The 14,187-nt window shown below is 37.1% G+C and overlaps 1 protein-coding gene across 2 annotated transcripts; it reads left to right on the top strand.

Moving 5' to 3' along the window:
• The first annotated feature begins 122 nt into the window (after window positions 1–122).
• On the top strand, window positions 123–13,525 carry sp100.1 (SP110 nuclear antigen, tandem duplicate 1). 2 transcript variants are annotated; one of them, XM_042391622.1, is made up of 16 exons: window positions 123–493; window positions 4,978–5,152; window positions 5,320–5,550; window positions 5,743–5,916; window positions 6,050–6,183; window positions 6,317–6,361; window positions 6,449–6,488; window positions 6,765–6,842; window positions 6,940–7,047; window positions 8,490–8,629; window positions 9,253–9,321; window positions 9,545–9,678; window positions 10,664–10,781; window positions 10,896–10,970; window positions 11,138–11,281; window positions 11,431–13,525. In XM_042391622.1, the coding sequence occupies exons 1-16, from the start codon at window positions 350–352 to the stop codon at window positions 11,524–11,526; spliced, it is 1,905 nt and encodes a 634-aa protein (XP_042247556.1). In that variant the 5' UTR covers window positions 123–349; the 3' UTR covers window positions 11,527–13,525. The 2 variants fall into 2 exon arrangements, with proteins under 2 accessions (XP_042247556.1, XP_042247558.1); XM_042391624.1 differs by having other exon boundaries at window positions 5,797–5,916; window positions 11,431–13,524.
• The last annotated feature ends 662 nt before the right edge of the window (window positions 13,526–14,187 follow it).

Genomic DNA, 14,187 nt, shown 5'->3' on the forward strand with positions numbered 1-14,187 from the left:
CCAGTCAGGCTTCAGAAGCGGAGCAGTTTTGCCCCCTGCAGCCACTGACCAGTACTGCGACTTCCCAACAGAAGAATAAAATACTTTCACTTTCCCAACGTCACTGTGAGGAGGAACTGAGAACACATTTGTGGGCAGTTCCACAAGAAAAGCTTTGATGGGTAATGGAGGGACTTCCGCCTACTCGGCAAATCTGCTGCTTGTTTCATGTTCTGATTTCTGACATAACAGCGTGAACTTTTAAGTTTTCCAGTGGCCATCTGGAGCAGTTGAGGTGTCTCTGAGTGTAGAGTTATTTTTGCAGAGCAGTGTGTGGGGGGGGGGGGGGGAGTGGCAGGACTTACTGCTGATGGATCCACTTGATTTTCTGGAGTCTGATGAACTGTTGCGGTTTTTCCACTGTCACAAAACCGAAATGTCATGCATGGAGAATCCGCACACCTTTCTCAGCCAGCTGCGGGATTACAACCTTATCCCGGAAGACAGATACAAGGTGAGTTACTGAAGTGGAAACGTCACGTCTTTGTTATTACGTTCCTGAAACACCCCCTCCTCTTCCTCACATAGGGATGGTTTGAATTTAACTGCGCGCGCTGGTGCGAAAGCGGGAAATCCAGCACACGCGAACATTTAATTTCGTCTATGGCTAGTGCTCCTTACAGGACTGATTAATTAAAACCTACGAAAGTTTAATGTTATTTAAATTCACAGTAATATCCTGTTCCCCAGTATTCCAGGGCTGTACTAACCATCAAGGGAATCCTGGGGCAAAAATTGAGTTGGGGGTCCCCATTGACTCATTTCTTTTTCCCACTCTGTGCATTTTATAAGGGGAAGCCAGTATGAAAGTAACACCTCATTTTAAATGCTCATTTTAAATGATAATGTTACGGACGGATACTAATTTTCATTGTGATCAACAACTCACATGTGTAGTCTATCAATACTAGGTGCTATTTTATACAAATGTAGAATGACTTCAGTATTATTTGACTTTGAACGAAGGTTGCACATTGTTACTTTCCAGCCTGTCAGTCGGGATGAAAGTAACACGAATAGGTGAAAAGTAACACAATGGTATATACTTGAATTGTTTATATTATTCTTGTTTTTATTAAAAAATATCTGTCAATATCCTTATTCGTATGTAATTGCAAACATATTATGTCCTTTATCTTAATAAAAAAAAATTAACTTTATTTTCAATTTCATCAAATGTTTTGCAACAACAGTATGAACAGTATAACTTTTAAAGAACATTTAACAGTATAACAGTTTAAAACTAACACATTTCATTTGCTGTATTACTAACAAAAATTAAACATAAAAATTTGTAACACACACAGTGTGACCGTATTACCAGCGGAATGAAAGAGACAGCTGTTACTATTGTCTGGATAGTTAAACCTAACTTGCTTCTATAGTGAAAAACTCTAACATGGCAAACTTCAGGATGTGTTAAAGTACTAAATAATCTGTCAAATGAACAATACAACTTGTCATTCAAAAAATTTTACTACTTGAGTGAATTTACTTACCATGGTCGAAAACAGCTTTTCACGTAAAACTCTGGTTTTACGTGAAAAGCTTTTCAAGGCTCTGGTAAGTGTTGTGCGCTGTATGTGCTGACGCAGTTAAGCATATCAAACTTGTATGGGCTCTGAGATTATCGCTTTGTTACTTAAATCCTGTGTTACTTTCATACCGGTTTAGCCCTATTTAGTAGTTCATTTAATTAACCTAATAATGAATTACTAATGAATTAGAAATTAGTTTGTGTTGGAGCTGCATCAATTAGTCAATTGACAGAAAATGAACCTGCAACTTTTTTGATAATCGATTAATCATTTAAAGTCCCCCTGCACTCAAAAAGATGTTTTTCTTCTTGCTCCTTCAGTGTGATGTTTGAGCTTCACTGTGCAGAATGATGTCTGTGCAAAGTTTGACACTAGAGGGCTGTTTTCACATTCATCTGCTGAAAGTGCAAAAGTTTCTTTGTGCTCATTGAAAATCCAGTTTTAAGGGTGTGGGCCTATGAGCATGATTTGTGACATCACAAATAGTTTGGAGCCAATGCTGGTCCAATATTCAACTTACACAAGTGTGATGTGGAAACTTGAAGCCCCCAGTGTACAATCACTGAGAATGGACTTTGTTTGTCCAGCAGTTAAACTTTTGAAATGAAAAATATTTGCATATTTATAGAATCTGGAATTTTTAATGAGGAAGAAGGATTATTATTCAATTATGTGGATATTATTCATTTCAACAATTGATGATCTAGCCTTGCCAGTATCCTATGAATTACATATCATCTGTCTTCTTTTTATGTGCACCATTTATCTCAGAAAAGTGTCCAAATGCATTTTTTATGTACACTGAAAACACAATAATACAGAGCACCAACAAGCTACAAACACTGCCAGCCTGTTATATAAAGGAGTAGCTCACTCCAAAATAAATATTAATTACTCACCACAGTAGATGGCGACATGAACTTTGTACACACACAGTGTTTGCCCCAGTCTCAGCCTGGGAAACTGTAGCCTACAAAATCATTACGTAATATTGAACATTTGAAAATATGATTGATAATTTCCTTATAATTATATTCTCTATAAATTTAGTATCAACTGCAAACTGTACTTAATATTGATTCACTTCTCTCTAACATATACTCTATAGAGCTGAACAATCAACCAAATTTATCAGATTACCAATGTTATGAATCTCTCACCGATCCAGGTTTTCTCATATCAAATGTTTTGTTTAAAAACTGTCTAACTTTTATATAATTAAATTGAGAATAGCTGCAACAATAAGTGACGTAAAGCCAGAAGTTCAACCAATCAGTCACACCATAATCCAGTCCACAAGTCTACGTGGTTATACTGTATTAATCAAGACATACAGATGTGGCCGAAAATATTGGTACCCTTCCGCATGTTATTTTCTTTGAAGGCTTCATATTTTCTTCTATAAACATAGGGTTGGTGTGATTTACCAAAAAGCTCTAATTTTGTTTCATCTGTCCAGAGCACATTCTCCCAGAAGGACTGTGGCTTGTCAACATACATTTTGGGGCAAAGTCCAGTCTGGCATTTTGCGTCTCCCTCTCAGAAGTGCGGTCTTCCTGGGTCTTCTACCATGGAGTCCCTTTTCGTTCAGACAGTGACGGCTGGTGCAACTTGAAAATATTGTACCTTGAACTTGAAGATCAGCTTGGATCTGTACTGAAGTTTTCCTTGGTTCTGTCTTGACCACAAGAAATCCTTCTGTTCAATCTCAGGCCAATTTTCCTCTTGCGACCACGTCCAGAGATGTTGGCTACAGTTCCATAAGCCTTAAACTTCTTAATAATATTGGCAACAGTGGTCACAGGAACATCAAGCTCTGTGGAGATGGTCTTGTAACCTTTACATTGACCATGCTTGGCGATTACCTTTTTTCTAATGTGTTCATACCGCTCTCTAGTTTTCCTTCTGTTTTTCATGTTCAGTGTGATGCACACAGTGGCACAAAACAGCAGAGTGAGTAATTTTCTCCTTTTAAACTGGCTGCATGAATGATCATAAGATTGAAAACACCTGTGATACTAATTAAAACACAATAGTGCTTAAAGTATCACTACAAATCAATTATTTCGTACAACTTCTAAAGGAAGTATACCAATAATTCTACCCATAATTTTGTCTGGGCTATTTTAGAATGTCCTTGTAGAATAAAGCATTAATTCAGTTATTTTCACAACTTTTTTGTTTTGTTCCACTGCAAACCAAACATAGACATGCGTTAATAATAAGATATATTTTAATTTCAACACTGTTCAGGGCGAATGGTGCATTATTTTAATAAAATGCAAAGGTACCAATAATTTCGGCCATGTCTGTAAAAGTCTTAAGTGAGCCTGCACGAGAAATGAAATATACACTGGTGTATTTTTTTTTAAAAATTTAAATCAATGCATGTGCCATTATTTAGTTGATTGTGACAATTAATCATGATATACGGTTTAGTTTGTCATCCATTTGTACTTTCCTCTATAGTTAGTTATGTTATTTATTAGGGGTGCAACGGATCACAAAACTCACGGTTCGGATCATATCATGGATTTGAGTCATGGATCATTTTGGCATCATTTTTCGGATCAGCAAAAAAAAAAGGGGGGGGGGGGATAAAACTTTGTTTTCCATATATTCTAAAACACATACAGCATGGAACTTTTGCCCATGGTCTTAAATAAAGACAACATTCAAGATGTCCAATGTTTAAATAAAATCTTAAACTTACTTTGTCTTAAACGAGACATATTAAATGTTGCAATTAATTCGCAGTTTATATGCGTGCCGAACTGTGGGGGGCGATCCGTACGGATCACGGATCGACTGCGATCCGTAGCACCACTATTATTTATTGTGTTACGCACATATAAGTGGCCTGCCACATTGCAAAAATGAAACATTTGTCAGACATGAACATAACTTCTTACATATTGCTACATTGCAAACAAAAAACTTTGTCTCCTGTAGCAGGTTCTACAAATAAAATCTGCCACAAAAAAGTCCCCTTGCTAAACATAGCACACTTTTTTCCTCTGTAATAATCATCCATCAAGAAGAACTCTTCAGACATGAAGGACATTTTTACACAGTAAAACATAAAGTGGACTTCATCTTCAATCTCACCTAAATCAATAAGTCTTCTCTCTTCAGGGAGACTATTAAACCTGCCTGTTTCTGTAGCTAATGGTAATATACCTGAATGTAACTTGATCTTTGACTTTTGGTTAAATTCTGCTTCACATAAGACTCTAATCAACACTGGTTGTTTTTCATGAAACATGTTCGTAATTTAGGTTTGCACTAAATATCAATAGACCACCTTTCCTTATACATAACTAACAATTTGCACTTAGCATCATAAATATTAAATTATACTGTACATTACACTAATATTCCTATACTTGCACGCATGCAGAAAGTGAGTCGTATGAAGAGCAAAGACAACATGAAGAAAGGCCTTTATGGAATTCTGGACTGGTTGGAAAAAGAGCGATCACAGCACATCCAAGTTTTCTGGAGGTGTGTCTTCAAGGAGACCATCATGAACCAGTACCCCACCCTGCGACTGCTACGCAAGAGCCTCATGGATGGTATGACTATGATAATGTTTGTTAATATGCTTGCTATGTTTATGTTGCCTTAAAATAAGAGTTGTCCTCTCATTATTCTTTCATTGACGGCAACCTCTAAAAACAGCCATTTGTCTCTTTTCTCTACTTGATATCAACTATATCCTTGGACTTTAATTCCATTGCAGGATCCTTCCATTTTGACACACAACTGCCTGAGAACGTGGAAAAGGAAGAGACAAACAAAAGGAAAAGGAAGGAGCCTTCAGAAGATGAGGAGGGAGAAGAGAAGCAAGCAAGCTCAGTGAAAAAGAAGAGGAAAAGAAATATGAGTGTGTGCAATTCAGAGGAGGAGCAGCCCGGCCCATCTTCTCAGCTGACTACAGGTCAAAAGAAAAAGTCCAAGAAAATATGCTTCTGTAAGTAATCTCTCACCAATGTCACTATGCTTTACTTATGTAACCATGACTGTATATAACATAAAAATTGCTGTCGCAGTTGAGTTTGTTATACAGTCTAAAAGATGCAACAGATTCAGTGGTTGCGCCTTGTGGCAAACACAGGACAATAAATGGGCAGAATGTTTGAATCGGAAATTTGTCTCTGCATAGGGCAGAAGAAGAGTTTCTTATTGGAACAAAGGAGTCAAAATGCCTTTTTTCCAGCTTCTCCGCTGAAGAAGGGAGAGAAGAGCGAAATTTGGACCTGGGCCATCTATAAGTCTCAGCTGCCTGTGACCTGTGGAGTTCAGAAGGGGATGCTGAACAAAGACAGACTGGCTAAAGGTCAGAACAGCAAAGCAAAACTGAATGTCTGAAGTGACTGATTATAAAATAAGTACTTTTATCTTTATCTTTTTCTGTATCTTCCTGTGTGTGAAAAAAGTTATTTGAATTCCCGATCTTGTGAATGTTTCAGGGGAGAAGTGCATTCTGGTTGAGAAACAGTGGATCACTCCCAATGAATTTGAGAGACTTGCAGGGAAGAAGAACTGCAAGAACTGGAAGTTGAGCATCAAATGTATGGACACCCCCCTAATAAAACTTATTCAGGTTTGTGCATGAGATTTTTGGATTATACATGAAAAAAGACTGTGTGACACAGTTTGATTTCCTTTAATATTTAACTTCACATCGTTTGCTGTGGAAATCATTTTATTTTCTGTTTTTTTGGAATTGACTGCAGGAAGGGCACCTGAAATCAGTGCGCTACAAAGGAGGGAGTAAAAAGGTAAGAAAGGAATGTGGCAAAAATACAGAAACAAATTCTGACTGCTGATTCTTGTCTGAGTCGTATCCTCATTTTTCTTCCTGCTAGGCCAAGAAATCACTGTTCCCATCTGAAACTTCTATCCCAGGTTTGTTGTTTTCGTGCAAAATACTGATTTTGGGCAAGACTGGCAGTACCAGCAGTGGTCTTAAACATTTCTTACGACTGCACGTTAATACATAGGGTATTTTTTATAGCTTATGAGTGAGTGCTACATTCCCACAAGTATCTGATACCACACATAAAATATTAAAACATTAAAATCTAATGGTAGCTGAAGTGAGCTTCTTAAGTGCTAATGTGGGAGAAATTATGGATATGTGAAACAAAAATAAGATGGCTTTTCACCTCCTCCTTTTTGTAGTGTCTGATGAGGAAAAGGATGAAGACCAGGAAGACCAGGAGTCATCAAGTGAGAGAGAAAGTTCCCCAGATGTCACAGGTGCTGTTTTATACACAGTGATATTCAGGTTTGAAATACGACCATGCTAATATGAATAGACTTTGTTAATCAAATTCTCTACATGTGTCAATTACAGATGAAGAAGAAGAGCAGCCAGAATCCAGTCATAACAGTGGTGAGACGGTGTTCAAAGTGACATGCGGCACTATAGCTGGGACGTTACACAAAAAACGATTTGCATCAGGTAACTATATGGTATAATACACAGTGAAGCTGAATAGAGATATCTCTACTGTAAATCCTGTTCAATCTCTTCTACTCCCAACCCCCTACCATGTACAAGGGATGTTTAGCGAGAGATAGCAGTTCAATTGTATATGCCACATAGAAGTGGTATACATCATCTAAAAGCTGGGAGCCTGAAGATTAATTTGAGGTGCAGTTCAGCACTGTGTGTCAAATTTTTCAAGTAATAAATCTGTAATGAACATTGTGTTTTTGTTAAGTGCCTATTCAAATTTTGGAAGTTTAGAGTGTATAGGGGCTTAGAACATTATGATGGAAGTATATTATGACCATTCCCATGCTCAATTATGTTTCATAAACTGTTGCAGCAGTTTTTGGGTTGATACCATTTGTTACAAAGATTTGGTGCAAATTTTTACCATTTTTGACCAGTAAAGAATTGCTAAAAAATGGTCAAAACTCCCTCCAAAATAACACATTAAAACACCAAGACCTTGAGGAACACCATAGAAAAATTCATGCTGTGATTTGGTATCAAAATCTTTTGACATTTTGGGGTTTCTGTAAGAGTTTCTGTAAGCTTTCTGTTCTGGAAATTGCTCAGAAATCCCCTTATTCTCAATATACCTAGGAAAGCCATATATCTGCTGAATGCCCTAGGACTCTAGATTGTGGTTGTTAAGTTTCATGAGGCTGAGATTATCCTAGAGTTCACAATAGGTCATTGTATACAGTGAAGTCAAATTTCAAAAATTGGTCTCACTACAATAAAATGGCTACTATGGGAACTAACATCATCACATATGAATACAGTTGGGCTTCTTGAATCCCCAAGAGTCTCAACTTTCCAGTTATACCCAATTTATGCAATTCCAAGACTGTTTAGGGACCCCAGTATGCAGAAATATTCAAATACACCATTTTTAGAATAGGTGAAAATACATTTATACTGCATGCAAAAACAGCATGATTTTAGCCCAAAACTGCATGGGATTAGCATAAAGTGGGTATGTCTGTGAAGGAAAGACTTGTGGGTAATGGTAGAACACATTTTCATTCAGATATATTTAAGTGAGAGGTCAAGGGAACCCTTTGAAAATGGCCATGCCAGCTTTTGCTTTGCCAGAAGCCTAACTTTAGCATAACTTTGGAGCGTTATTTAGCCCTCTTCCTGACAAGCTAGCATGACATACTGAGGTCACCTAATTTTATATGATACAAGTATCTTCACTGTAGCTTTAAAGCTGAGCCACCTACAGCCTCTGAAAGACAATAATGTCACCCACGGACGCCGGCATCCTCAGGGAGTGGAAGAGGTTAATGTGCATTTTGTTTTTCTATTAGAGACTTGCAACTCTGGTGAATAGTCAGTGTAAAAATATATGAACTATCCTGCAAAACAAAGAAATGCATCTCCTCTAAACTTGCTTTAATCTCTAGGGCGTTGTGGGAAGAGTATCCGTATCGAGACGAGCTGGATGAGCCCAGAGGAGTTTGTGAAGGAGGCATCAACACAGACAGACACCTCCTGGAGGAAAGACATCCTGTGGGAAGGCAAACCACTTAGTGTCCTCATAGAGGTAACTACGGTCAGGGTGGTGTCACATTGTGTGTGTGTGTGTCTGTGTGTGTGTGTGTGTGTGTGTGTGTTTTGGTCATTAAAGTCCACAGATATGGAGTTTATAGCATTAGCATAGAGAAGGAGGGAATAATTACACTTTGAAGTTTGTCATTTAATCATACCAATCAGGTCATAGGACTACATGCACTGAAATCTGATTTTTTTCTAAAGCGGTTGCTGTTGTCATAAAACCACACTTTCAAGATAACATTTCATCAAACTTCCACCATATGAACTGTAAGCTGCATCCCAACATGGCCTCCAGAAGTTACAAGATGAAGTTGAAAGACAATAGAGTGGACAAATCTTCAGCTTGGCTTATGACAGTGGACTTCAATCCAGACCATCCTGGACTCAAATCAGCCTAAACAGAATTGGTTAAAAAGAAACAAAATCATCTGTGGTTATTTAACTTACAGAAAAAATGTAAAGAGATGAAGACAGAGAGCAAAAGAAAATATATAGACAGGTTGGGTCAACTATAGGAATAATCATCTAAAAACAGAGCCACAAGCTTTTTTAAGCCAAAAAGACATAAATTATGAAACAAAGAGGAAGACACTGTTAATGTTTCTATTTCAGGCAGAAATCTTGAAAATCCACTCGCTGCTGTGTACTTGCAAACTGTGCAGTCCAGATCATGATGAACTGGTAAGTTTGTTGATCTGTTTCAGACTCTGAAACAGAATTTCCTCACATTACATTCATATTTATTCTGCATGAACAATGAGATGGCCAGTGCAGTGAGCTACTTACAAGTCTGCCCCTTCTGGAGTGTAAAAAGAGTTTAGATTTTTATAAACAAAGAAACTATTTCTCTCAATGGCCTAGCATTATGTTGTAAATAGAGCTGCTCTCATGTATGTCTTGGCAGGAGAATGAGAAAAACGATGATGAGTGTTTTATCTGTAAAAGTGAAGAAGAAGAAAAGCTGGTGGTGTGTGATCACTGCCCTCGCTCCTTCCACCAGAAATGTCACCTGCCTCATGTGGAAGACACCGTTTTAGGGTGAGCTTTGATCACAATAAGAGCCAACCAAGGCATATAATTCTAATTTCATTGTTACTTTGTTTCTTCTTTTTTGTTTCTAGTTGATTGTTGATTGTCATGTGTCTTTAGCTTTAACTACTTTATTGTGGCTGAAAGAGATTTTGTATCATTTTAAACCACTGTGAATCACAATATACAGTGCATTCAGAAAGTATTAAGACCCCTTTACTTTTTTTCACATTTTGTTATGTTGCAGCCTTATGCTAAAATCATTTAAATAAATTTGTTCCCACATCAATCTACACTTAATACCCCATAATGACAAAGTGAAAACAAAATTTTAGAAATTTTTGCAAATGAATTAAAAAGGAAAAACTGAAATATCACATTGATCTTTTCAAACAGTAGACATTGTAATGAATGTGACCTAAAATACTTTTCTTTGGTGAAATAGTAATTTAAAGCTGCACTAATAAATATTTATATAAACAATGTATCAATGAACCCGCGGGAAAAAATAACACCCGATTCTGCAGTTTCCCTCAGCTCTGCGGAGCAATGTAGTGTCTTTTAGTTCATTGTTTTGGCTTCATGGCCCACAACTTTACTGTTTTGGTTCACTCTCACCACTGTCATCATCCTCTCTTACCACTGCACGCTACCTACCCATCACCAAACCACAAAGTTAGCGACTAGCTGGTGAAAATAGGGGAGTGTTTAGCAGCTGAAGAGACAGATATTTCCCTCAGAGCTAAAAGGAAAGTGAATATTACTTCTAAATTCACCAGAAACATGATTTCAAATGAATGACAATGTGGCTCCATGTCTGCTGGATTACTAAATAAGCAACAGTTTGCTAACATGTGCACCATTTCAATTAAATAATGTTACTAATGTATTCGCGATGTTGGGAGTTAATAAATTACAAGCTTTATACTCATATAACACTAGTTAAATTGACAACTGACTGACTGCGTGTGTGTGTGTGTGTATGTGTGAGCAGGGACGATAGACCATGGATGTGTACATTCTGTGTATTCAGAATGACTCAACAGTGGCGTTACGCCGATGAGTTGGAAAGGACAGCAGCCATGTCCCACCAAATATCCCGACACATGCTGGTGAGCACAGTGTCCGACTCTTTGACTCTCTCTGTTTGTCTCTTTGTCATTAGGTCTGTCAATCTTACAGTAATGTCTGTCTGTCTTTAACGTTCACACTGCGTACATCTACAGGAATGCCAGTATATCCTCCTCTGTCTGCACAGCGCTGATGAGAGACAAGTATTTGCTACAAACCCAAGCCTCTATGTAAGTGTTTTTCTTATACGTCCCTATGGACGAGACAGAGTCACACAATCAACAGCTATTTGTTTATAGTAGCCTGAAATTGATGCACACCATAAATCTAATTTTCAAAATATATTTTGGCTTGTAGAGTGTTGATCATTTCATTCATTTCTGCTTGACACCCACAGTTGAGAGACTACACCACTGTGATCAAGACTCCAATGTGGCTGGGCAATGTAGCAGACAAACTTCAGAAGAACCACTACCAGACTGTTGGAGAATTTGTGTCCGACGTCCAGCTCATTTTCACCAACTGTGCCTCATATAACAAAGTAAGAAGCAGTATCTCTGGATGACAGGCGGGGTCAAGAGTGTTCATAATTTTTACATTCTTTACCGAGAGGTGTGCATCAACAGATAGAGAAATAAATTCATTTTTACAAAATATTTTAGTGACAAGGACTATTATGTTCTCTTGCAGGGTAATGCTGAATTCCTCGCCATGGGAGTCAGACTGAAGGAGCTATTTGACGTGGAATTTAAGAATGCATTCAACATCCATGAAAACGCAACCTGATAAACAGTCTTCAGTTATATGACTCACCATACTGATATTGGGAAATTGTTCTAAATGTAAACAGTAGGAACAGTAGTAGGAAGTAGCCATATGATCATTTGTTTCGAACATACCCTTTGTATCTAGTTATAAATAACTCAAAAGCAAGAATTGCTAATCAATACAAGGAAAGGGACTTATATTTGAATATGGAGACATCATAACAATTAAGTTTTTTATATAGCACTTTCCAAAACAAGTCATTACAAAGGGCTTTACAAGACAGACATCAAAAGAACAAAGGATAGAATACAATGCCAGACACACACATTCCCACATACAGTGCATATCATACAATATAAATAAAGATTATAAGAAAACCTTACAATAAAAGTGAGTTTTTAGAAATGACTTAAAAGAAGACACTGAATTTGCAAGTCTGAGATTCTCTGGCAGGTCATTCCATAATAATGGTTCCCTGACAGAAAAAGCGCTGTGTCCTTTAGTCCTCACCCTTGCATTAGGCACAGCTAGGAGGTTCCTGCCTGAGGACCTCAAACTGCATGCAAGTTGATAAGTGGAGAGTAGCTAAGAGATGTAATCTGGGGACAGGCCATGACGTGCTTTAAAATTAATGAGTAGGATCTCAAAATAAGTTCTAAAACCAACTGGCAGCCAGTGTAAGGACATTAAAAGAAGAGTAATATGTTCTCTTTTCTTGGTCTATCTTAGAGGTCTGGCCACTGCATTTTGTACAATTTTGTACGAGGCTAGAGTTGAATATCACACCGAGGTTTCTGCAGAGGGCTTAAGATATTTACAGAATGGACAAAGTGATGGTCAGAGCCAATGAATTTCTGTTTTGTCAGAATTCAGTTGCAGAAAGTTTGCAGACATCCAATATTCTATATCTGCTCAACAGTTTCTTAAAGTGGAAATGCTAGTGGGATTCTCAGGCTTCACCGGTATATACATCTGTGTGTCATCTGCATAAAAGTGGAATGGGATATCATGCCTGCGAATAATGTAACCAAGTGGGAGCATATACAATTAGAACAACACTGGTCCAAGGATGGACTCTAAAATTTACAGAGGTAGAAGGTGTAATATTTTCACCAGTTGGAACAAAACAGCTTATGTTGGATGAGTAGGAGATAAACCACTTCAAGGCTGTCCCAGATATGCCAACCCATTGCTGGAGTCTTTCAGTCAGTATACTGTGGTCAACTGTGTTAAAGGCTGCAGACAAATCCAACAATATGAGGATGGAGCATTCACCTTTGTCAGCAATGCTTAATGGATCATTTGTTACCCTAATAAGCACGGTCTCAGTGCTGTGGTGCTGCCTAAAGCAAAAATTGGTCTTTAGTTGTTTTTAGTTTTCATCCAGTTTAACTTGCGTACTTTTTGACATGCAAAATTTATTTAGAAAAATTAGTATTAAGATATAGAGGATGTACTCTATGAAAGTGTGACCTCATTTCTTTCTTACTCTACAACCCAAGACTTTTTTTACATTTTAAAATTTATAATCTTTAGGCAACAATATCTTTCTCACTTTGCACTGCTCCTTCTGGAGCCACAAAAAGGCTTCATAAAACTTTTTTCACATATGCAGTGGTACTCCCCAAGACTTGTAAACAAATGCAAAACCAGTGGAGTTTCTCCTTTAAGTTACTTTTACAAATACTGTAGTTTGAAGTACAGTTTATATACAGTATATCCAATGTTACTGTCATGTGTCATCAACAGTGTACATTTCAGTTTGATCACATGGAACACATTTCAATATAATGTAAAAAAGTGCTAGAATGTATTTGAAAAGGTAATGTCTGTTGTTTAGTTTGTCTACGCACTAATGATAGTTTTTCTTTAATGATGTAACAAGTATCTAACAAACAAAAATAACCACAGGTTTAATATTTCAGTGTTTTCCTTCAGTCCCTTGTATGACAGAGGCATTGCATTTTAAATTAAAAATAAGATTAATATTTGTAAATTTTGTAAAAAAAAAGTGCTTTGCAGTAAGGAAAACTTAAATTCATTTAAATATGTACTGTATGTTCCCAGGATGTTTTATTGATTTATTTATATGATGCACCACCTTGTGAGTTTCAGATTGTATGTATTATGAATGTATGTAGGTATCAGGAAAAAGAATATGTGTAAAGAGAAACAGACTATGTATTAGAAAAGGAAGACTATACAGGGTATGACTAAAGCATTTACATCATGCAAAATGTCAAACGGGATTTCCATGTTTACAGAATTTAAAGTATGATGTACTTGTGACGTCACTGGTCTGTTGCCTATGGGTGTCTAATTAAATAAAATATTTTTTTGTTCAGAGCTTTAATAGCAGAGCCTTGGCTTATATTGATGAACATACAGATGTAGATGAAAAAACACAAGATTAGCATCTGCTATCATTTCCAAAAGCAGAATGGTCTTTTAATACAGCGACTAACACTGGACCACAACTAAATTTAATATATCAATGTTTTCTGATGTTTTGTTTATATCAGCTATAAACACAGCCATACTTTCAGTTATGAGATGAGAAAAAAACAATGCTGTGAATGTTTTTTCACATTAAATGTGGTCCAAAGGCCTTCAAACAGATTCTTTAACTCATTTGAGAGAAGCTGCATGAAGATGGATCCTGATGATAGTCTCATTTTG

Source organism: Thunnus maccoyii, chromosome 18 (genome assembly GCF_910596095.1).
Source record: "Thunnus maccoyii chromosome 18, fThuMac1.1, whole genome shotgun sequence".
Taxonomy (NCBI): Eukaryota; Metazoa; Chordata; class Actinopteri; order Scombriformes; family Scombridae; genus Thunnus; species Thunnus maccoyii.

Excerpts from the sequence above, each read along its gene's own strand:
- sp100.1 (XM_042391622.1), top strand. The coding sequence starts at position 350 with ATGGATCCACTTGATTTTCTGGAGTCTGATGAACTGTTGCGGTTTTTC. Across the intron at positions 494-4,977 it reads TCCCGGAAGACAGATACAAG|AAAGTGAGTCGTATGAAGAG; the intron begins GTGAGTTACTGA and ends GCACGCATGCAG. Across the intron at positions 5,153-5,319 it reads ACGCAAGAGCCTCATGGATG|GATCCTTCCATTTTGACACA; the intron begins GTATGACTATGA and ends ATTCCATTGCAG.